Source organism: Euprymna scolopes, chromosome 22, assembly GCF_053919585.1.
Source record: "Euprymna scolopes isolate OS-2025 chromosome 22, ASM5391958v1, whole genome shotgun sequence".
Taxonomy (NCBI): domain Eukaryota; kingdom Metazoa; phylum Mollusca; class Cephalopoda; order Sepiida; family Sepiolidae; genus Euprymna; species Euprymna scolopes.
This window is the reverse complement of record NC_136503.1, coordinates 33,018,326-33,043,065: the sequence shown is the minus strand read 5'-3', so window position 1 is coordinate 33,043,065 and position 24,740 is coordinate 33,018,326. Positions and strand designations below refer to the sequence as shown.

The window sequence follows — 24,740 nt, the reverse complement described above, 5'->3', positions numbered from 1 at the left end:
TCACTTCAGCCAATATTCGTCTCTCTCTCTCTTTTTAAGGAACTAGGCTTTAAAATAATAATACAGGCAAATTTAGATAGAGTAGATTTTTTAGATGCCACTCTAGATCTCGAGAAGAAAATACACAAACCCTTCCACAAACTAAATGAAAATCTCATGTATATAAATAAGTGTTCATGCCACCCACCCACAGTGTTTAAAAATATGGTAGCGAACATTAGCCAAAGGATTTCACGGCTTTCTTCGAACGCGGAAGTGTTCGAGAAAGCAGCACCATATTATAATGACGCACTGCATCAAAGTGGGTTCAAAGAAAACATAAAATTTCAACAAACCCAGAATAGAGAAAATAAAAAAACGAAAGAGGAAACGGAAAATAATCTGGTTCTTACCTCCGTTTTCATTGAACACTAAAACTAGAGTAGGGCATTTTTTTCTTAGCCTTCTAGACAAGCATTTTCCAAGAACACATAGACTACATAAACTTTTTAATAGAAACACGGTGAAAGTTAGTTACTCGACAGCTCCATCAATAAAGTCGATAATATCCAAAGAACCAAAAAAGATAGATAACGCAGGCTGCTCTTGCAGGACCAAAAATAGCTGTCCATTGGAGGGTAATTGTAAAGCTGAATCCCTTGTCTATGAGGCCACAATAACGGAACAATCCACAAATATACCGGAAATATATATAGGTATGACAAAAGGCCAATTTAAACAAAGATATTATGCGCATATGAGCTGCTTTAGAGCTAAAACAAAATTAGAGAATTCTTTTTCCAAAAAAAAACTAATCATATATATATATATATATATATATATATATATATATATATATATATATATATATATATATATATACTACGTCGCCAGGGTTTTTTGGGGGCGTGCGTTGAGCAAAAAAAAAAAAAAAAAAGTGGTAGTTGGAAGGCAGGCTCGAACGGGAAAAAAAAAACGTGACTTCTTTGCTGGTACGACCATCGCCAAACCGGAAGTGACGTAGGTTTAAATCAACGGAAGACAATTGACCAGAGGGGATGACTTTTGAAAATATCGGTGAAAAAAGCAACCCTTCCCTGTAGAAAAGTGACCAGTTGAGGGTGAAGGTATTAATTTTTTTTTAGCCAATTTTTCGGTATTTGTCGTCTGAAAGGTCGAGCTTCAAAACGATACTAATCTTGTGAAAATCTGTTGCCTGTGTCGAAAGTTTTAGGCACACATGCAAACATACATACGTTTATATATTGGAAGCTCAAATTTTCGACCCAAACTACGTAAAAAGCTTGCCCTATCTCTGAATACCCTTTATGTAAAATTACAAATGTTTAGACCAAAAATTGTCTGAGTAATTTGGTAGAGACCGCAGGGGTCATTTTTTTTTACTTTGACCCCTATAATATGACCCCTTAACATTTATTGTTTCGGGCTCAAATCAAAGGATTAAGTTAGATCCATGTCCAAGGAACCTATATCTAAAATTTCAATTGTTTATACCGAAAATTGGCGGAGGAGTTTGGTAGAGTTATCAAATGTTAAATCGTTGCACTTTGACCTCTTAACAGCCAAATTTCTGGCCGAAAACGGATTACAAAGATTTTCCCAAATCTCATTTTAGCACAACCTGATGGAGAGAAACTAATGCTATTTTCTGAATAAGCAGTACAAGAATATTCTAAAGCAATTGTAGAAATCTGGAAAAACTTCAAAAAGTAAACAATTGTTTCCCAGTGTAATATAAATTTCACCTTTCCGTTTAAATATCTGTACGTATGTATGTATGTATGTATGTATGTATGTATGTATGTCTACTTTATTTATTTTCTTTTTTTAAGTGCAAGCGTCTTTAAATAACTTTCAGTTGGACTGTCTTGTCAATTTGTACGTTGTTTTGTTTGGAAAATTATATGCGAATCTGTTAATTTTATCGTCATGTGTTGCAAAAAAATGAGTTTGAAACAAACTTTATTTAAAATTTTTTTTTTTTTTAATCCAAGCAGGGAGGAAAAGGGACAAAAATGGTCCAATCGCTGATCACTTACTTACTGTTTATGGCTTTTGGACTATTTATTCATATGTATTTTGCATGTGTGTGTGTGTGTGTGTGTGTGTGTGTGTGCGTATGTGTGTGTATGTGTGTGTATATGCGTATATGTATGCCTCTACGTGATTACGTTTGTATGTCTGTGCGCATGCACACTTATGTTGGCGTACGTCTATGTACGCATGTGTTTATTTCCATGTGTATGCGGGGTGGAGGGGGCTCCCATAAGCCGTGGTGAAGGCAACCCCTCTAGGAGAAACAAATCTCTGAGTTAAAAAACATAAAGCGGGAGACCAGTACCCGCATTAAGCTGGTCTGTAGTTTGACTTGTTGCTGGCTATCTTGCTCTTGCTTGTTGTTGGATGTCAACTTTTTGAACCGAAAGAGAGATTTAACTGTCGTACAAAGCTAAAACTCTGTAACACCATCAGGTACAGATACTCCCTTAGGCTCTAAGAAAAAAAAACCGGTCCTATTGCGATGGAAAAGTTGTGACGCGTGTAGGTCTGAAATGCTGGAAGCATGTAGTAATTGATCTGCCATTATCATATGTATCTATGTATATATATATATATATATATATATATATGTGTGTGTGTATTATAGGTGTATGTATGTTTATGTACATGTGTATGTGTGTATATCTATGTTTATATGTATGTATATGTGTGTTTGTGTGTATGTGTATTTATGTGTGCATGTATGTATATGGGTGTGTACGTGTATTTATGCATGTGTGTATGTATGCATATATATGTGTGTATGTGTGGGCATGTATGTATATGTGTATGAGTGCATATTTACGTAAATGTATGTATATGTAGGTAAGTGTGTGTATATTTATGTGCGTATGTGTACGTATGGATGTATGTATGTATGTATGTATATGTGTGTATGTATTTGTAGGTGTGTATGTATGTATATCTGTATTATGAGTGCATATTTACGTACGTGTATCTATATATAGGTAAGTGTGTGTGTATATATGTATGTGCGTATGTGTACGTATGGATGTATGTATGTATATGTGTATGTATTTGTAGGTGTGTATGTATGTATATCTGTATGTATGCATGTGTGTTTGTAAACGTATGTATGTGTATTCATGGTGTATGTAAATATATGTATATGTTTACAGATATGAGTGTATCTGTATATATGTATATTTGCGTTTAAATATATATATATGTGTGTGTATGCATGCAAATGACCGTCTTGTGTATGTTTATGGCCAAAAACATTAATTCCTTTACCCTTAACTGGGCAGTTTTCTACGGGGAGGAGTCGATTTTTGCGCGCCATTTTTGCAAGTTATCGTATCGGCTGGATTGACTTTGCCTAATTTTAACGTTCCGAACATTCAGTCGCGTCATAGAGTAGCGGTAAGACGTCAGATTTTCTTTCACTTTCTTTTCTGCCTTCGCGTCATGGGTTCGAGCCTGCTTGTCTACCACCGCTTTCCCTTTGCTCAACACCCGGGCAACGTCGGGCACCCAGGCTAGTCATATATATATATATATATATATATATATATATATATATATATATGACTCCAATTTTCAAGTTCTCTCCAATTTTCTCTCCTCTGATCTTGAGCACGTAGTACAATGGGGTAAGGAGTGGCTGGTTACTTTTAATGCATCTAAAACCAATCTTCTATCTTTACATCATCAACATTCTGATCCACATCTGGCATCAATTGAAATGAATGGCTCTCGTCTTCAGGAGGCCTCAAGTTTTGACAAGCTTCTTGGCTTGACCATTACTTTTGATCTTAAATGAAACACGTACATCAAATCTGTTGCCAAGGCCGCTGGAAAAATGGTGGGATCTTTCTATCGATCCAGTAGATATCTCACTGCTGATGCTATTCTCTATCTATATAAGAGCCAGGTACGTCCAAGGATGGAATACTGTTGCCCCATCTGGGCAGGAGCTGCTAGAAAGGACTTGTCCTGCCTTGATAGAGTTCAAAATAGACTTCGTAGCCTCGTAGGAGATATCCTTTTCTCTTCCTTGCAACCTCTATCTCACAGAAGAGATGTTGTGAGTTTGTCTCTGATGTATCGTTATTTTCATGGAAAGTGTTCAACTGAGCTTCAATCTATGGTCCCCCCTCGCCAAACTTTTACAAGAATCACTCATCTAGCTGTAAACACTATCAATAATTCCCCCCACTCTTTATCTGTGCCTAAACCTAAACGTAGATTCCATGAACAAAGCTTCTTTCTTAGAACTGCTCGCCTGTGGAATTGTCTTCCGTTGTCCTGTTTTCCGACTGACTACAATATGGTTGTCTTCAAGTCTAACGTAAATAAGTTCTTGATGAGCCGTTCCATATAAGTTATCAAATTTACCATATTTTCATTACTAATGATTACTGTATTGTCCAATTTCTACTGTACACTCTGTAACCCTTATCCTTGAGTGGCCTCTTGGCCTTGATAATGTGGTGATGCCTATGTAAATATATATATATATATATATATATATATATATATATATATATGAATAAAAAGGAAAAACCCAAAAGAGTAAAAGCAAAAATAAAATCAACGTTTCGTCCCTATTTCAGGGGACATCATCAGGATTTCTAGGCGAGGATGTACAGGAAGACGGTCATATATCACATGCGAAAGAGGAGAAGTTCAGTTCTCTGTCTGTTCTGGAGAGAAAAAATTTCATGATGAAAAGAAGAATTTATATCTAGTGTGTGTGGAGGGAGGTCGGGTTATGTACATATATGCATTTTTTTTATCAACCAGGTTCTAAATTAATGTTTTGTTCATTTATTATTATATTACCTATGATTGGGGCTACATTATAAAATCCTTTTCTCTGTTTGATGGTATTAATGTTTGAAATTAAAGCAGATTCAATAAGTCTCCGTTTTGCTCAATCTGGGATGGATTTTAGGATTTCCGCTGAAATCTCCAACTCCAAAGCCGGTATTTACGCCATCCCATGTAATGATTGCAAAAAATCATACATAGGTGAGACACAGCGAAATTTGGAAATCAGACTAAGCGAACATAAAAGGGACATAAGAAATGCCAACCCCTTAAATGCACTTTTTTTCCCACTGTGTCGAACATGGCCATTCTTTTGGCTGTGGACGTGCAAAAGTCCTTTAAAAAATCCCAAAGTAACAAAAAATTGAACAAGGTAAAAAAAAATATTGTGGAAGTTGAAGAATGTAGAAATTTTACTTGTGCTGAGGGACTTGGTGAATGTGAGACAAATATTTGACAAGTTTGTTGAGAAAAGCTTGCAGAAAGAGATAGAAGACTGAGAAAAGAAAATGCTGATAGCCTACGGTTATTTGTTACGATCCGCCTATCAACATTAATCGGCCCTACCAACAGTCAGGCAAAAAACTGTGTAACAGAAATAATAATAATAATAATAATAATAATAATAATAATAATAATAATAAAAATGTTCACTTACAATCCAAGTTGCGATGATTTTAACGACTTGTCTGACTCCTTTGATATCGATCACTCCGTGGTGGTAATACTTTGTGAGTTAAGAAAATTCAGACTTTGATATATTTTCTTGCATTACCTTCATTACAAAGGGAATTATAATGCCTCTTATACCTCGATCATATAAAATAGGTTTATCGAATTCCAATCAATAAATCGTAGCCAGTGCCTTCGAAGTTCAACTACAACAGTTCTCTGAGAATGAGAACACTTCATTCAATATTGTCTCTTCGTTTCATGGTGGCTATTTCTCCACGGTCGTTCATTCTCCAAAATTGGCATAACATAAAGTAAAGAACTTCTCTGTTTTGTCAGTCATGACTGGATAAAGGTCCTAAGTAATTGCCAATTGTTCGCAAGGACTCGTGGCGCAGTGGTTAGAGTACTTGGAAAAATCTATTGTAAAAATGATATTCTCCTGAAGGTAGAAGGTTCAATCCTCAGTGGGGACGGCCGAAAAATGCAATTGCGAATTACTTGGAGCCGCTATGCAGTCATGGCTGACGAAACCTCGTGAAGTAAATAAACGGTTCTGTTCGAAATTTCATCCACATTCCCGAGTACAACTCAAACATTCCTAAGTTCGACAAGATACAACTGAATAATGTCGAAGGTTATATCGACCGAAACGTTGTGAAAATCACATTAAAAATGAGAACAGTAATCTGATGAACCCAAATAATACGAATGACCAATTCTCATTTAAAAATTCAAAGTAAAGAACTAGATCCAGGATTGTAAGAAGGACGGGTTTTTTTTCGTTTACTTTGGGTTCTAATCTGCTATCAACAGAGAAAAGACTATTCCTTTCGTTGATAAGTGATTCTTAAGTAATTACTTTTCTAAAAGTAAATATAAATATAAGAACACCGAAAAGCCATAATATTTGTAGATACTGAAAAGTTGGCTGATCACATATTGAAGGAAAAGGGGAACCCCATACTTTCATGGGACGAAGTAAACATTATAGACAGAGAGGAACGGTGGGGAGTAAGACCAATCATAGAAGCAGTGCATATACTGGGCGACAATCAACTACTAAACAAACATAGCAATAGAGTTTAATACAATATATGAACCATTTATTAGAAATAATAGATAAGAGTCACAATTAATATACATGTGGGTGTATGCGTGCGTGTGTATGTGTGTATCTTATTTTTGTAAAACATGTTTTCTTCCATTATTTCACTCTTTATGTACACTAATCCTTTTTTGTTTAGAAGCTCCATGTATGCTAAACATACTAACAGGGCATATATAAAAGAATAAAAGTATAGTTACATTTCAGGATCCAAATATTTATTTCTCATGCAAAACAGATCCTCCAACGTGTCAAAATGTTGGTACGTTTTTGCAGATCCCTTTTGTGAAGCATATATATATAAATATATATATATATATATATATATATATATATATATATGAAATTTATTACTGTGAGTCCAGAATGAGTTTACATATTTTTTCAGCTAGAGGAAGATCCTCAAAGAGAGGAAATATCCAACTAGCATCGTCAGAATCCATAGTCCATCTATGAATTCTGACGATGCTAGTTGGATATTTTCTCTTCTTTTTGAGGATTTTCCTCTAGCTGAAACAATATGTAAACTCATTCTGGACTCACAGTAATAAATTTCCTATATACTGCTCTGACTACACATCGAGCACTCTAGTCCGTTTTTTTTCACCACTGGTAAATATATATATATATATATATATATATATATATATATATAGATAGAGAGAGAGAGAGAGAGAGAGAGAGAGGGAAAGAGAGAGAGATACAGGAAATAGGCTATCTTTGTGTTCACTTTACGCATTATGTGTTGACATAAGCGTCCGTTTTCACGTTTTCACTTTGCTGCACAAAGAATGTGCCACGGTGACGAAATAAAAGAAATATATTGTTAGCCAATATCAAATGGAACACTGTGAAAGTGCAGTTTGCAACTCAACTAGAAGATAGAAATAAACGTGATTTTATTAAGTTTGTTATGATTATCGAGAAAAATTGTTTTAACAAAATAGAAAAAACATATTTTGTTCAAAAATCTCCTCCACAATTTGTATAACATGAGAAAATAGCCAGTGAAAGCTATTTGAACACGTTTTGGGAAGTACGTCTATCTAACTAATTTCCAGCAAGTCAGCTAGAATCGAAATTTAATTTGAACTTTGAACTAAAATATTCAATAACATTTTTCTAATCTATAATATTCATAGAATAAACTCATTATTTTACTCTCATTAAGAATGCTGCCAAGATTAAACTAGTTTCCTTTAATAATTACAAGAAACCTTCTCTGCCACGAATAGCAATGGCCAGTGACTCCCTGTCTGAGAGTACATCTTTCAAACTGCTTGGCCTAACGTTCACAGGAAACATGAGTTGGAACAATTATATTGCAAACATTGCCAGGGCCGCTGCGAAGAAGGTAGGCTCTCTCTACCGTGCTAGAAAACTACTGACACCTGAAAGTATCCTGTACCTCTATAAGGCCACCATTCGCCCATATATGGAGTATTGTTGTCACATTTGAGCTGGTGCGTCTGCTGCTAGTCTCTCGCTCCTAAACAATGTTCAAAAGAGAGTCGCCAATCTGATAGGCCCTGAACTGGCATCTAAGCTTCAGCCTCTGTCCCATCGACGAAACGTTGCATCCCTCTGCCTGTTCTACAAGTATTTTAATAGTGAATGCTGTGACAAACTGCAGACACTTGTGCCCCTACGACGTAGACACCCTCGACAAACCCGACAGGCAGCTCAATCCCACCCCACACAGTAGAGATCCCTAGAAGATCTTTCTACTGCAGTAGTTTCTTACTCAGAACCGCTAGACTCTGGAATTCCATTCCAGGTCCCCCAACTGTACTGACATGCAGAAGTTCAAGTGTAACGTGAACCGACATCTTGCTGCCCAACTCCCAACATAGTGCCCCAGTAGCTGCTGCCCCTGATAGTAGCCCCCTACACCACAGTGACAATGTGCCTTGTTTGGGGTGAAAATGTAATTAAAAAAAAGAAAAAAAAAAAGTTTGCAGTAACACTAGTTACAAATGAACAATAATGCACTTTCTGCGTTGAAAAAGGATACATCAGCGAAGCACATTAAACAGCGACATGACTCCAGGGTAAACTCCACGTTTACTTGAAATTCTGTAAAGATAGCAAAATATATTAGTCATACGTAGTACATTATACCTCCTTATGTTTTATTATTGTTTTGCTGTTGTTATTATTATTATCATCATCATCATTATTATTATCATCATTATTATTATTATCATCATCATCATCATTATTATTATCATCATTATTATTATCATCATCATCATCATTATTATTATTATCATTATTATTATTATCATCATCATCATTATTATTATCATCATTATCATTATTATTATTATCATCATTATTATTATCATCATCATCATTATTATTATTATCATCATTATTATCATCATCATCATCATTATTATTATTATCATTATTATTATTATTATTATTATTATTTAATCGCTAAAAGTTTTCACACGTAAGAATATAACTAATTGCTCACTGCAATTATAAGTGATGTTACGGGAGTCTGGATAACAACAATCTCCTCAAATTTCAAGCTCTCACCCGTATCTTTCGCTCACAGCATCCGTTTCTTATTGGCTTCTCTCTAATAAGTTTGCTTTCGCTTGAATGTGAGTGACAATAAGATCCCAGTACTTTCTCTTTCCTCTAAGTATAGACCTGTATGGAGTTCTCCTTCTCCGGTGTTTCCATCGCCCTTGACTCTTCAGTATCATTTGGCACCAACAATTTGTTTGGTCATTTTTATAACTTCTTGTTCAATCCGAATTCTAAAAGCACTGTGAAGTACATTTGCACTAATGATTCAATATTCGATTCTGTTAAATATCGCATTTTATAACTCACAAATGCTTTCTTAATTTCGAGTTTTTATCATTAAACCAACATCTTTAAAAATACGTTATGCTATTGCCATTCTTAATCTGATTCGCCATCACTTATTAGGAAAGTAACAATGAAATATATCGTTACTCTTTCAAGTACAACATTAATTTTTTTCTTTAATTGTAGTTGTTTTCCCAATTTTATTAATTTTGTTAGCTTTCTTTCTCAATATTAATTGAATTCTTGCAAAAGATTCAAATGGTCGAGGCCCTGACGGTGGGGCATTAGAATACGCCGACTGACCCCCCCCCCGCAGAGGGTAAAAGTCCCTCAATGGGGGTCCTGGATATGACCTTAAACTATATCCAGTAATGAGGCCCCAGCTTGTGGGATTTGGGGAGTGTGGAGCCACTCTTTAATTACCATTGCTCCCAGGTCCACTCTGACCCGGAGTGGTAGTACCTGTTAGGGTCCCAACTATGGGTTAAATAGAAACTGACGTGAAAACAACAAATATATTCTATTAAAAAAAATTTCTTCAAAATCTTTGGATTCGGTATTAAATAACCCGAAAAGGGTTGATATGCCAACAAACAAAAACAATTAAAAAACCAACCAAATCAAATGTTCGATGTAAAAACTGAAATTAATCTCACAGTGGGGTTATTGTTAAAATCTACTTTATGATTTTTAATATTAAATTTGGATAATTTCGGAGTGTATACGTTAATATTAATATCAAGGGTGAGTGACTCGTTATGGGTATATATATATATATATATATATATATATATGCGTGGGTGTGTGGGTGGGTGTTTGTAGGTGTTAAACCGGGTTACTATGCTGATAGTCGATTTAGAAAAACAACTATTATTAGTAAAAGTTAAATGTTAGATCAAAGAACATTATTGCTTGTCGGTATAAACAAAGACAAATATATTATAGGTTTCGGAGTTTGGAATAAGGAGTAGAACAATAGAGCAAAAAACCAGGAATGCGACGTTGACGAATTGATTCTTAAAATACTCGTACAAATAGGATTAAAAATAACAGATCGAAAACGTGATTCAAAGTCACATGTTAAAAGATATGAGTTGAATTACGTCATAGCAAGCGAATAGTTACATATATCTAGAGTTAGTCACTGGTCAGTTATACAGCGACAGAGAGACAGGAGACGGACGGAGAGAGATGGGGCGTTAGAGATAAAGCATTGTATACTCAAAATACATTATATACTCACGTTCATTATATACACGCCATTATATATAGAGAGACCTCGCTATCTAACATTTGCTAACACTGACGCCACGTCCATATCGTTAATCTTGTGCCGCTATCACACACACACACACGCGCACACACACAAACAAACATATATATATATATATATATATATATATATATATATCAGCTTCATGAAAAAATCAATGTCTATAAAGTTATAAAATTTTCTACAGCTGATATATTACTGCATACTCATTATTATATTCCGATGACTTGGCAAGGCAAGATAAGCAGCAATAAGAAACCACTACATATTTTGGTAAATTTTACTTCCCATTATTATATTCAGTCTACATAATTCGCTGTGAGAAGCTATATTTAAAGGAGGAAAAGAAACAGTGAACTTAATAGAAAGGTTCTCACCTACCTGTACTCCAAACCTGTGACATGATAAATTTTAAAGCTGATGCATCAACATTTCTTTCTGTCTTGTCGCAGTATTTCTCAAATGCAACATCCAGAGGATCAGTTACGGACAATTTTTCATCTTCCTACGAATGATAGCGACAAAGAAAAATGAAATTTCATTATTTGGGTCAAGTATTACTGTTGTATTGTTCTTTTTCAATCTAACTTATAGCACGCCTAAACAGTATACATCTGATTATTCAGTTGTAATGTTAAATACGTCCGCATCTGATGTTTTCAATAATACGCATGCTTTGGCATATTATGAATAACTTTTTTTATATCTTTACTTTAGTGGAGCATTCGTTATTCCACTGGAAGGTTCTAAAAAATATTTATATAAAACTTTTGATACTTCCTTTTTACAAACAGAAAGAAAATTTATTAGGATTTAATGTGGTTTTTATTTCATTCTTTAGACAGTTTTCTTTTTTCTCTCGCCGCACTCTCTATATTTAATATTAATTTTTAAATCATAATTCCAAACCTCGATCAAGCTCTGTTGAGAAATGGGCAGACCCGGCTAGCTAGCTTTTTTATTATTTTTAAAAATTTTATCATGTTAAAAATAAATTTGATCTTTATACTTCTATTATCATATAAAAAGAAATTTATGTGTGTGAGTTTGTTCCCTATAGACTCCTAAACGGATGAGTCCATTTTTTTTGTAATTTTAAATATATGTACTTTATTTGCCTGATAGTGTATTAGATAGGCTTTGTATGGGAATGACTTCGATAAGTATCGTTAATCAAAAACCTCCGATGAAGTAAGGAACAGGCGATTTTGACTAAAGAAAACGCCGTATACAGATTTACATCACAAGTAGATTTAAGAAGTTTTATTACCGCGCAAGCAGAAACGCTCGGAATATGAAATCAATAGTAGGTTGTTTTATATGGCAGGGGCGCGTTCGAAATGAATTTTTCTGTTTATTGTACAATTGGACCATGATTCTTGACATTTGCATTTTAGACTTCAATTTTATAAAATGTACAATACAGTGCAATATAAACGACAATGCATTGTGGACTACGTCACTGCGGAGAAGCGGGTGAAACTTCATTACAGTGCAACGCGGTGAATCCTCAAATAGAGCAGGTAATTTATCGATTTGATTGGAAAATGGGCGATTTTACCGATTTCAGTGATGATAGAATATGGGAAAGTGAAATATTCGGTGATCCTCATTAAATCCCTGGCAATGTCGTGTCTCCCTGTGTTAAATAATAGCAAGTTAAAAGTTAAATTAGCTATTATCTATCTATCTATCTATCTATCTATCTATTTATCTATCCATTGATCTTGTTGAAATAGTTTATATTAAGAATTATCTTTTCTTTTGGTCTGTAATGTAAAAATAAGTTCTAGCAAAAAATGTTTAAAGAAATTAACTTAGTAAAATATAAACAAAAATAATAAGATCGACCTGCGTATGGACAGAGGTCACACGTTAGTGAGACGTATGTTTTTGATAATGACGTTACGGAAGCTAACAGGTAAAGAAGATTAGAGTTTTGAGTTTGAGTGCTTCAAGTCTGGGAAGCGAGGCTAGAAAAAACACATCAGGTAGCCACGTAAGCAGACTCCTTGAAGAACCCTGAGACAGCCTGTAATAAATTTATATTATTAAAATATAAAGTCGTTGTTCTGTAGTTTCAAAAAAGAAGAAAACGCAGGTGTCTTAATGGTGTTGATTGTTGCATGTTTATCACAGCAGTGAAGACAGAAGAACTCCGAAGAAGGAAAACGTATGAAGAATCTTCTTCTTTTTTAATATATCTACCTTTATGTAAATATGAACATATGTACATTTGTATAGCATAAACACTTGCAATATCCCGCTATACAACATGTCTATACGTCGATCTTATACGTGGCTATACAACACCTGCTGATATATATATATATATATATATATATATATATGTGTGTGTGTGTGTGTTTGTGTGTGTATGTGTGTGTGCGTGTGCGTATGTGTGTGTATGTGTGACATTTTATCAGTGCGTGTGTCTTTGCCTGGGTAAGGTCGTTCCTTACGAACTCCAAAACGTACGGGTCGATTTTTATGAAATTTCACACAAATGTACTTGATATATCTGGGAGTATTCTTAGATAGGTTTTGCATCGGAATATCTCCTATAAGTATCGAGAATCAAGAATCCCAAAAATTCCTATTAAAGAAGAAATAATCCGATTTTGACTGGAGTTAACACTTTTATACAGCCTAACATCACGCGCACATTTGAGAAATTTCATCATTGCACAAGGAGAAGGGTCCGGCGTATAAAATTAATATAGGTTTTTGGATATGACATGGACCGCGTCTGAAATTAATGTTTCTTTTAAAAGCACAATCGGACCGTGATGCTTGACTTTTGCATTTTAATTTTTAATTCAAGTTATTATAAAAATAATTACAAAAAAAAAAACAAGAGTAGGTTGTCTACAGTGCAATGTAGACTATAAAGTATAGTGGATTAAGTTACCGCGGAGAGATATGTGCGCTCCTCCCGGTGCACAATGGTGAGTTCTCGATTAGCGAAATAAATCATTCTATTTGATTGACGAATGGGCGCTTTCGCCAATTCCGATGACAAGAAATGCATGGAAAGTGTGGAACATTCTGACCTTATTTAATCCCGGACAACGTCAGTTTTCCAGGCTCGTATATATATATATATATATATATATATATATATATATATCTACTAACAGTTCAGCCCGGCTTCGGTCGGGCCTTATATACTGTTCATGACTTCATGTGCATAATATATATATATATATATATATATATATATATATATATATATATATATATATATATACAGTAGCGTCCAAAACTTAAGGAACGATCGATAATTTTTTTTTACTAGCTTCTAACTTTATCTATGAAAAAGGAAAAAAAATTGGTGAATTTTCCAATGTTTAATAATTGTAGTTAAAGAAAAAAAATCTTTTTAATTTCTGATTTGATTGCATATTAGTTTTTTTTTTTTTTTTTACATATAAATAAATTTAATTAAACTACAGGCGTCCAAAAGTTTAGGAACGCAGAAAATGCATGGAAAGTGTGGAACATTCTGACCTTATTTAATCCCGGACAACGTCAGTTTTCCAGGCTCGTATATATATATATATATATATATATATATATATATATATATATATATATATATAATAGGACAACAAGAGTATGAAATGAAGACACAAAACTATATATCGGTAGATATAGAATGGATCATTTATTTAATAATAGAATACAGGCAAAATTTGGGGGATAGAAGGGACTCTTTATGCCAGGGAATTTCGAAGCCTAATGCTTCTCATCAGAAGAGTAGAGAAGGTGCTAGGTAGCATGGGGAAGATGCGGTGTCTAGCGTAAGGCTCATGAGGGACGAAAAAGATTAAGAGGAATTATAGAATATTGGGGAAAGCTTTATTGAATTGTAAATATTATCCGGATAAGTCTCCTTTGTGGAATTGAACTTTCTCTTTTTCTTTTAAATTAAGCTATATATATATATATATATATATATATATATATATATATATATATATATATTGATTGATTGATTGATTGATTGAGACATCTATATAGATGGATTAATAAAAATATGTATATAAATAGAAATCGTAATTCTTACGGTAAATGGCTTCGTTACATCATCAGCCGGTCTGAAATGAAAAAGAAGGCAAAATCAGTGATTAATCTAATCGAGTATTCTAAAAGATGCAAGACATTGCATCACATACCCAATTGCATCTATCTGCACAATTTTCTAATTCTAAATATTCAACTTTTTATAAGGAGAGTTTAAAGGAAAACAAAATGTTTGAATACTACGCCGATCAAACTAAATAATACCGCCCACCTCGGTAACATACACTCTATTTAAACGCAGTTTCGTAATAATTGAATCTATATAATTCATTATAAAACGTACTTTAAGATACAAAAGTAAATATATGCGATACCATATTGTGAGGGAAAGAAAATCTATCCTCGTGAGAATTAACATCCTCTAAAGAATAGAATGTATAAATGTTATCAGATTATCAAGTTAAGAGGCACGCTGATTGCGCGTATAATTTTCAATATGTTGGTACGAACAAAACCAAAACCATAAAACATATAAACGACCCAAAACTTCCTACGACTAATCAAGTGTTGTCTGATTTCATGATAAAAATATATTTAAAACATCATTTTACACCATGACGAAAAAGATCCTCATTGAAATAATATTTAAAATATTTTTAAGTATGATGATGGACGATAACAAATATCGTTTGGTGCCCATATACTTATTCAGAACTGTATTTTTCTTTTACCACTTGTTTTAACCATAATTTTTACCACATGTTTTAATCAGATTTTTACCATGTGTTTTAACCATATTTTTACCACGTGTTTTAACCATATTTTTACCACGTGTTTTAACCATCCCCCTTATTTGCTTACATATGTACCCACTCCTTCTTTGGCATCTGGCTTATCTTACTCTTTCATATATTTTAACTTGTTCCTCTCCTCACGTACTTAGCCCGCTACATAAACTTCTACAGTCCTCTTATATCCTTGGATTCGTCGCATAAAATTTCGAATGTTGATAATAATTTTTTTACAAATGAATATGGTCGAACAAATCAATTAAAATATCTTTAATTGGAACGTTCTGTGCCATTATTTCGAAAGTTTTCGTGCGCATCTATTATTCCAATAAGAAAATTTTCCATTTTGTCTGAAGGACAGCTAGACTTTGAAATTCCCTGCCGGGTCCCTGCTTCCCAACTGTACTGACATGCAGAAGTTCAAGTGCAACGTGAACCGACATCTTGCTGCCCAACTCCCTACACAGGTCACCTTTATGCCTATGTCCCTTATAGTAGCCCCCTTCAACAAAGTGGTAATATGCCTTGTTTGGGGTTAAAATGTAATAAAAACAATTTTATCTATTTATTTATCTATCTATTTTCCTATCGATTTATCCCTTTCTGCTTATGTTTTTATGCATAAATAATGAAAACATGTCATAAACAGGGGTTTTATTTCGAAATTATAGACAATTTAAAAGCTATTATTAGCGTTCTTAAGTGTAAACATCTATCATATACAATGTGCTGCTGTCTACACATGATATATATATATATATATTTATATATATATATATATGTATATATATATGTATATATATATATATAAGAAAAATAAAATTGCCTTGATGCTTACCGCAAAGCCACCGAAAGTGTAAAACAAATGTACATACATAGTAGAATAAACACGATAAACAATATTTCGATTTTAAAGCATTCTCATTTAGATTTGAGAATAATATGTATTTTCAATTGATGTAATCAAGGGAAGCACGGAAAATACATACATATATGGATTTATATAAATCGGCGTACAGAAGTAGACATATACACACACATAAATACTAAAACATAAATACACACACAGCCACACATATACCCAGGAATACAAAAACATAAAAACTAAATAGTACAACGTATACTTATGTCCATAAAGGCGTAAATAATACGCAAATCGCCAAGATCAGTTCGATTCGCATCAGCAAATCATTGAATTTAACACATGTAAAAACGTACGGAAATAAAAATTTACTTATCAAGACATGTACTCGCGCAAACTCATAGGTGAATACAAATATGTACATATGTTCGTACAAATATATAAATCATACACATATAAACAGCAAAATAACATACATATATGCACACACATGTATGCACATATAGAGAGAACTTGAATGCTATCTAGACACTATCCTTGTGTGTCTAATGTCTCTTTGTAGAGGAGTTTTCAGGACAACTTGCCATGAGGATATTTTTCCTTGCAAGTAAACCCTGACTAAATATTCAAAATCAAATAGTATTCGCTGTCAAAATAAAATCTACATGAAATGGTTAATCTATACTGGCATTTTGCGAGGAATAGTGAACCTTCTCCAAGTGATATTACCTTAAGTAACAGTACGAAGCTGGATAATTCACCAGATTGGATGAATTCTTCTCTTGCAATCCAGTAAAATCAAGAGATCACAAGAAAGATACACTATAACATAGGGCAAAATTGGGTTTCCAACTTTTTTCCTAACTCAGTGTTTGAGGTGTAAAGGAGAAATTTAACAGAATATTTGAATATTTATATATCATATAGAGATTAAGTGTCAGGGGTCCCCTGATTTCTGAGAACATCGACTGAAGTAAAATGGAGTATATATATATATATATATATATATATATATATATATATATATATATATATATATATACGCCTACGCAAAATCACTTACGAATAAAAACGACTTGTTCTAATTTGCTCAAATTCCCAGATACACAGACGTAAGTATACCAAAATTATATATATATATATATATATATATATATATATGTGTGTGTGTGTGTGTGTGTGTGTGTGTGTTAGTGTGTGTGTGTGTATGTTAATTTCTTTTCTACTCTAAACAAGGTATATTACCACCTGAACATGGAATGATCCTATTTGGGATCTTCTGCAGATTAGTACATCCAAGCAAGTAGGAATAAGGGAGGGAAATCCGAAGTCTAGCAGCCCGGGGGAAATCACTATTAGAGCAAAAGGCCTTTCGTTCTGTGTCTAGATACTTTACAGTTAAGGGTTGTGATATTTACTGTTAGATGACTATCTTCTGTCAGCATATTTTTTTAAGAAATCGCTGTTCTTCAAGTGTTTATGAACTTTGTTCGTATAAGATCTTTTCATAAGTATTTAATGGATGTGTATTTTGTTTGCATTTCAATTTTAGATTTGTATGAAAATGGATCAGTAATATAAGAACAACTATTGTAAATAATGTTGCATTTGCAAAAATGTGATCGTCGAGATAAAATTCAGATGACATCAAGCTTGAGAGGTTGTAGTAGTTTGCTTAAAGCATTGTGCGTAGTGTAAAAGGAATTATGTTAAAAGATTATGCAGTTTTGTAGAAGAAACACAGTTGGGTAAGAGACAAGATGAACAGGGTAATGACATTATTGAAGGATTTTTATCATTTTGAGTTATGAGAAATTCATTTCCCAACATAATGTGATGAACCAGAATGGCATCGTGGTGTTAAGTTCTCAAATTTTTTGTGTACGAAGAAGAAGAGAAAATACGCGCAATCACTGGAGGTGTGTTTATGCCGGAAGACTGAGACCGGAAATATTAGCTTCGCAGTAGTTGTTGTTTTATAATTGGAAAGTATTTTCATTTTTTTTTTCATTTTTTTTTCATTTTTCAATCCTGTAATTATTCTTTTTACCTTGTCTCGTACGCTACTGTGTTTTCCTACCCGACCGAACTACCATAGCTTTCAAACACAACTACTTTCACGATATCAAACGTATTTCTACAGTCAATATCATTTATTCACAATAAATAGTCTTTATACTCTGCTATAATGCTCCGTTCATCCACAAAGTGTGGATTTCTGATATGCATTTATAATCTTAAAATCTTGACCATACAAACGACGATAAGCTTAAATTCTAAGTTGGCCACACTTACCTTACGGTGATTGCACATTCGGAGTAGATTCTCATCAAAAAGTCACTCGTGATCATTTCCTTGTTGTATACGATGACCACAAATATACCCGGTGGAAACTCATAACATTTACTTCTTTCTCTACGAACAGACAGTGAACAGAACGAAAACATTTTCAGCGAGTCTTCATCGAAACGGTAAGACTTAGGAACCGTGAAGCCTGATTTCATCTGTCCAAGATATCCAATAATAATAATAATAATAATAATAATAATAATAATAATAATAATAATAATAATAACATTAATAATAATAACATTAATAATAATCATAATAATAATAATAATAATAATAATAATAATAACAATAATAACAATAATAACAATAATAACAATAATAATAATAATAATAATAACAATAATAACAATAATAACAATAATAATAATAATAATAATAATAATAATAAATACGTGGAAGAAGAACAGAAACAACATAGAAGTTAAAGTAGTCATAACCCAGCAAATTTGAATAAATGGACGAAACAATAAACACATAATAAAAAGGCACCACAAAATATACAAAAATTGGCATGAAATGTATAGAAAACTGTATAAAGTCAAACGTCAGAAGAAGAAATACATAAGATTTTATATTTCTGTTCGAGAGAAATATCTTAAGTTTTATTTTAAACAAGCATAGGACAATAATCTTACGCTATTCTGCCACCTTAAAAACCGCCGAATGTCCCTACTAGTGTATATATATACACACACACACAAATGTTTTCTCCGTGATAAAAGCGTTGTTTAGGTGAAAATTAAAACTGTAAGATTAGTAAGCCAATTGAACGCATATTAAAGAAAATAATAAACAAGCATTGTTTGTTTTTAAATCAAAGTAATTTTCGTAGTAATAACGTCATATTCAGAATAGACACAGTTTTTTCTTATTTTATTTATCCCTCGTGACATGATGCCAGGAAGAAAAATAAGACTTTTTCGGTGTTATCGACAGTCATTTTTAAATGTTCAGGTTATTGTTGTGGGGGCATACACACCCTTATAATCGTTAAGATGGACGTATCCACTAGCCATATAAGCAGCAAGTATAGACCGCTCAATGAGAGCTATCCGGATGTCGTACAGAGACGACTCCCCACGGACTTACTAATCTTCGTGTATCACTAACCCTGTTCTGGATATAAATGTTTTTCGTATTCTCACCAATCGTCGTGTTTTCTTTCTTTCTCCTTTCCCGACTCTACTACAACTATCTATTTTGTTTTAATTTTTTCTGTCTTGTTTCTACTTAAATTTTATTTTTCCATTTATAACTCACTTTTATTATATATTTCTCTATGTTATTTTCTCTTTCATCTTTTCTTCTATCCCCTCCCTCGTTTTTCAACATAAAAAGAAACGTGTACACTTAAATTTATCTGCTCAAAGAAATTGTAAGTAGAATTTTTTTCATGCTTCCTAAAAAAAATGAAGAAAAAAGCAATCTTGATTTAATTTGCCGTAGAACGAATCGATGGAATTGTTTATGCAGATTACATATGGACTTCACGTTGAAGATTTTTTTTCTGTTACGAAAATTTCGGGAAATGAATTCTTGTTTTATGATAAAGTGGTTATTGTGGCTGACTAGTTGTTTGAACTATACCGAAAAAGAAAAAAAGACAGTGAAAAAGGCAAATATATTTTACGGGCTGGGAAGCCATTTTTTTGTTTTGATAACTTAAAAAAAAAAAATTTTTTTGCAACGGCATGCACACACACTGAAAGGAAATAATACCTTCTATTTTTTTCACCTGTCAATTTTTAAAAACCTTTAAAATAAAGACTCTTTTCGGGTGGTTAAACTTTTGCTCGCCAGCGGAGTAAGTAAAATACTGCTCGCATAACGATATCTATTGAAAACAATTTTTTTAAACCGTAACTTTGCTGAATGCAAGTCCACTTGTATATTTTACATTGCATGTGTTATATCGTATATTTTACATTGTATGTGTTGTATTGTATATTTTATATTCTATATTTCATGGTGTATGTAGTATATTATACTACTTTTTTCTCTATGGTAAAACAAAAATCTGTCCCCATTTCTGAACTATTGGCATATCAGAGACAAAAGGAACGCGTGTCAACGAGAAAATAACTGTATGCAAAATCAATCTATAATTTTTGCACTTCGGCTACAGCTACGGAAGAGTATACTATTCCATAAATAATAAAAAGTTTTCCCTTGCTGTAACTTCGGTTTAAGTTACAAATACCCTTAAAAATAAAAATTTCTCTTCGAGAAAATAAAATAAAGAGACCCAATGGAAGGTGTGAAAGACGATAACCCGTCTAATTGAATTTCAAATGAACCAGCAAAGAAGAGCTGACAATAGACTACAGCAGGCAGAAGAAAGAATGATCCAAATGCAAAAGAGTTGATGACAGACTTTTTACATTGCAAACAGAACAGAAAGAGAGAACTGAAGCACTACTCCAGGTTTTAATGAAAAAGAATCAAGCTACAGAGAGTGATACAGCGTTTTCTCAAAGTGCGGTGCTAAGTACAATAAATAAGAAAATCCAACATTTGAAACGTATTTCAGACGGTATGAAGATCTGTACAATATCGACTGTGGAAATTGGGCAGACCAAAAAAAAGTGTGCTTGTTACTCAGCAAATTAGGGACTACGGAACACGACAAATTCGTCGACTATATCTTGTCACAAAAGACTAGCGATCTGACGTTTACGGAAACCGTTAAACGACTAACTGAACTATTTAGTTCGAAATCGTCGCTGTTCCATAGACTGTGGGCATGCTTGAACCTTACAAAAGACAATGTGGACTACTTGACGTTCGCCTCGATTGTTAACAAATGCTGTGACGATTTTAAATTGTCAGAATTGAGTGCCGATGATTTCAAGTGTCTCTGTTATATTCCTAAATACTTAGGAAATAAAGACAAACGTGAGTTACACCGAGTGGTATGTGTAATGGGGTTTATTTATAATACAGAAACGTAAGGCTGCTCGCCTAAGGTAAATAGAAGTACATAGTAACAAGTATGGGGAAGAAAGTCTGATAATCAACACGTAAGACTATCCGTCTTACTGCGACTGCTTGTCTGCCGCTGTCTGCCAAACAGTCCAATATATATATACAGTTTGTAACCGGTGTATAGCCAGTTATGTTCCTTCACAACACCTCCCCCTGAAGCTGAAATCTTCCTGATTTTAGCTTAAATACCTCTTCCTTTTAGGGTCAGGGCTTAATCTCCTGGTAACTTTTCTCTTTCTTGCGCTTTTCCTTCTGGTCAGCGTTACCCGGGGTAAAGGTTTCTGTCCAGCCCGTATGGTCGGTTCAGGCGAAATATTCATTGTTTGCGGTACACACGCTGGTTTTGGTATATCAAAAATATCGCACAATGTTTCCATTGGTGTCTCTTCCACATTTGGAGACAGTCTGGGACGTATTTGATTTCTGTGTCTTTTGCAGACAAAACTTAATCCTTGGATGGTATAGACCATGCTCCCAATCCTTTTTTTGATAATACCTTCAACCCACTGATTTCGTCCATTTTGAAAATTTTTGAAATATACATTTTCACCTGGGGAGAAGCACTTGGTATTAAGGTTTTCTTTTTTGAAAACTTTCTTTTTCTCTGGTAGCAGCCTATCGAAGACAGATCTTATCTTTCTTGCAAACATTAGCTCAGCCGGGGAAGAATTGACATTATTATTAGGATTTGGTGTCACCCTGTAAATTGCTAAAAATGTTTGAATACATTGTTCGTCTGTGTCCGTAGTAAGATTTTTCTTAAGTGCCCTTTTAAACGTATCTACAAATTTTTCGGCCAACCCATTCGATCGTGGATGGTACACAGGTGTTGTCATATGTAGAATATTTAGTGAGTCACAGAATTCTTTGAATTCATGAGCAGTAAATGCTGTTCCATTATCGCTCACTAAGGTTTTTGGCACTCCAAAACGGCTAAAAATTTCATTAAGCGCACTCACAGTGTTTTTTGCTGTTGGATGTCTAAACTTAAATATTTCTGGCCATTTTGAAAAAGAATCTACAATAATCAAGTAAAAATAACCATTTATAGGTCCCGCATAATCAATATGCAGACGTGACCAGGGTAGGTCCGTCTTTGGCCATGGCGTCGTTTTTACTGGAGGATCTCGAGCTGCTAATTGACATCCTCTGCATGTCTTGACACATTTTTCAACTTCCTTGTCCATACCAGGCCAGTACACATATCCTCTCATAAGGGATTTCATTCTCGAAATGCCCGGATGACCTGTATGAAATTCCTTCAGAATTTTCCTCTGTAACGTTAGTGGAATTACGATCCTCTCACCATACATGAGCACATCTTCACAGATGGAAAAAGGCGGTGTTTGATTTACCTTTTTATTTTTTTTTATCCATCCCAATTGATTTTTCATTTTCTTAATGAAAATGTCATTTACTGCCTCTTTTTTTATTTTTTCGAAAGTTACCGGAAGTTCACGTATCATATTACACATTGAACTTGTACATTCACTTTCGTCTTTAAGCGCAGCAATTACCGTTTCTTCGAAACTTTCGCTTCTTTTAGGGATCAACCGTGATAATGCATCTGCGTGTCCTAACTTTTTTGAGGATACATGTTCCATCTTAAACTGATAGTTTAAGAGGGTTACAGCCCATCGCTGTAATCGATTCGCAGTATGTGTGGGAATGCCTTTCTTTGATCCAAATATGGTAAGTAGGGGTTTATGGTCGGTTTGCAAAATAAAAGATCGTCCATGGAGAAATCGATTGTACTTTGTAATTCCAAATATTATCGACAGCGCCTCTTTTTCAATTTGGCTGTAATTTTTCTCCGCTGCAACCAACGTTCTTGAAGCATGGGCGATAGCTTTTGTCCTACCATCCTCATACTTGTGAAGTAATACAGCGCCAACACCGTAATCACTGGCGTCCGTTGCTAGTATTAGTTCCTTTTCTGGATTGAAATGTGCCAATGCTAAGTCTGACAGTAGACATCTTTTGATATTTTGGAAAGCAGATTCACATTCCTTATTCCAGTTCCATTTAACACCCTTTTTCAGTAACTCGTTAAGAGGAGCTCTTAAATTATGTATGTTAGGGATGTAAATTGCATAGTATTGAACTAATCCCAAAAACGATTTTAATTTTGTCACTGAATCTGGAGCAGGCATCTTTTCAATTGCTTCAGTCCTTTGTGGATCCGGTCTTCGACCCTCTTTGTCGATTATTTGACCTAGATATTTAATTTTTTTCATAAAAAAATCGCATTTTTCTGGGCTCAATTTAAAACCAAATTCCTGTATTCTTTTGAATACTTCTTTTACATGCTTCTTATGATCTTGCAAATTTTCACTTTTAATTAGGATATCGTCAAGGTAGGCCATTGAAAATTCCAACCCTGCCAGCATCGTGTCCATAATTTGCTGGAAAATAGCAGGAGCAACCTTTAATCCAAAAGGAAGCCTCTTTAGCTTAAAAATGCCCTTATGAGTATTTATGCCTAAGTATTTGGAGCATTCATCGCTGATCTTAATTTGCAAGTAAGCATCTGAGAGGTCTATCTGTTAAAAAATTTTTCCTCCGTTAAGCTTAGAGAACAGATCTTCTGCGGACGGAAGGGGATAATTATGGTCCAATAGACAGTCATTTAAACCCGTTGAAAAATCTCCACAGACCCTTATTCTGTTATTTTTTTTCTTTACATACACGGTTGGACTTGCCCAATCTGTGTGGTTAACTTTTTCAATGACTTCCAGTTGTTGAAGTCTATCCAACTCTTTTTCGATTGCGTCCATCGCTGAAAAAGGCACATTCCTTTTAGGTTTGAATACTGGAGTGGCATTTTTCTTTAATTCAAATTTTGCCTCTGTCTTAATACAGAGTCCTAGTCCTTCGGCAAAAACATTGGGAAATTCAGTTTTCAAATCCTTCAGGAAGTCTTCCCTTTGGTTTGCTTTTTCTGCAGTTAAAACGTTACAAAACGAATTTATGGGTTTCTCCCATAAATTAAACAGGACAATCCAATCT

The 24,740-nt window shown here is 34.0% G+C and overlaps 1 protein-coding gene across 2 annotated transcripts in view; it reads right to left on the bottom strand.

Annotated features, from left to right (window-relative positions):
- LOC145243955 (calpain-9-like) overlaps nt 1–24,740 on the bottom strand; it is a 136,873-nt gene that overhangs the window by 25,171 nt on the left and 86,962 nt on the right. For both annotated transcript variants that reach the window (XM_080107082.1, XM_080107083.1), the window contains exons 12-16: nt 18,690–18,898; nt 14,785–14,815; nt 11,097–11,220; nt 8,628–8,689; nt 5,492–5,560 (exon numbers count right to left, since the gene is read on the bottom strand). In XM_080107082.1, coding sequence (XP_079963208.1) covers nt 5,492–5,560; nt 8,628–8,689; nt 11,097–11,220; nt 14,785–14,815; nt 18,690–18,898 — 495 coding nt within the window. The remainder of the gene's footprint in view (nt 1–5,491; nt 5,561–8,627; nt 8,690–11,096; nt 11,221–14,784; nt 14,816–18,689; nt 18,899–24,740) is intronic.